Source organism: Elephantulus edwardii, unplaced genomic scaffold (genome assembly GCF_000299155.1).
Source record: "Elephantulus edwardii isolate Elephantulus edwardi_28Jun2011 unplaced genomic scaffold, EleEdw1.0 scaffold00054, whole genome shotgun sequence".
NCBI lineage: Eukaryota > Metazoa > Chordata > Mammalia > Macroscelidea > Macroscelididae > Elephantulus > Elephantulus edwardii.
Genome location: NW_006399804.1, coordinates 8,007,219 through 8,007,913, shown reverse-complemented (window position 1 = coordinate 8,007,913; position 695 = coordinate 8,007,219). Strand labels below are relative to the sequence as shown.

The window sequence follows — 695 nt, the reverse complement described above, 5'->3', positions numbered from 1 at the left end:
ACCTGTTCAACGCAATCCCAATCCAGACACCAAATTCATTTTTCAAAGAGATTGAAAGGGAAATCTGCCAAGTTTATTTGGAGAGGAAAGACACCACAAATAAACAAAGCCCTTCTGAAAAACAAAAATGATGTAGGAGGAATAGCACTCCCTGACTTCAAAACCTACTACACAGCAATAGTAGCCAAAACAGCATGGTACTGGTACAATGACAGGAACATAGACAAATGTGAATTGAGAATGCAGAAATGGACCCACCTATCTACAGTCATGTGATAATCAACAAGGAAATCAAACCTACCATATGAGGCAATGACATTCTCTTCAACAAACGATGCTGGCAAAACTGGACTGCTACCTGCAGAAAGCTGAAACAGGATCCACATCTTACACAATATACAAAAATCAGCTCAAGGCGGATCAGTGATCTGGGAACAAAGCCTAAAACCATAAAATTCTTAAGAGACAAACTGGGATCAAGCTTAGAAGGCTGACTATAAAGAGACTTAGAAGGCCAAGTATAAAGAGACTGCCAAATACAGCCAGAAATGCACAATCTGAAGAGGACAAAATTGATGAATAGGAACTTCTAAAGATTAAATCCATGCACATGCAAAAACTTCTCCAATAGGGTAAAAAGGGAAGCCACTGACTGGGAAAAAGTATTTGGTAATAACATATCAGATAAGGGACTT

The 695-nt window shown here is 38.8% G+C and overlaps 1 protein-coding gene across 1 annotated transcript in view; it reads right to left on the bottom strand.

The window, feature by feature from the left end:
* Positions 1-410: 410 nt before the first annotated feature.
* The window catches only part of LOC102862127 (zona pellucida sperm-binding protein 3-like), a 4,151-nt gene continuing 3,866 nt past the window's right edge, over positions 411-695 (bottom strand). Inside the window, exon 3 of the mRNA XM_006887103.1 lies at positions 411-441. Within this exon, the coding sequence (XP_006887165.1) occupies positions 411-441 (31 nt within the window). The remainder of the gene's footprint in view (positions 442-695) is intronic.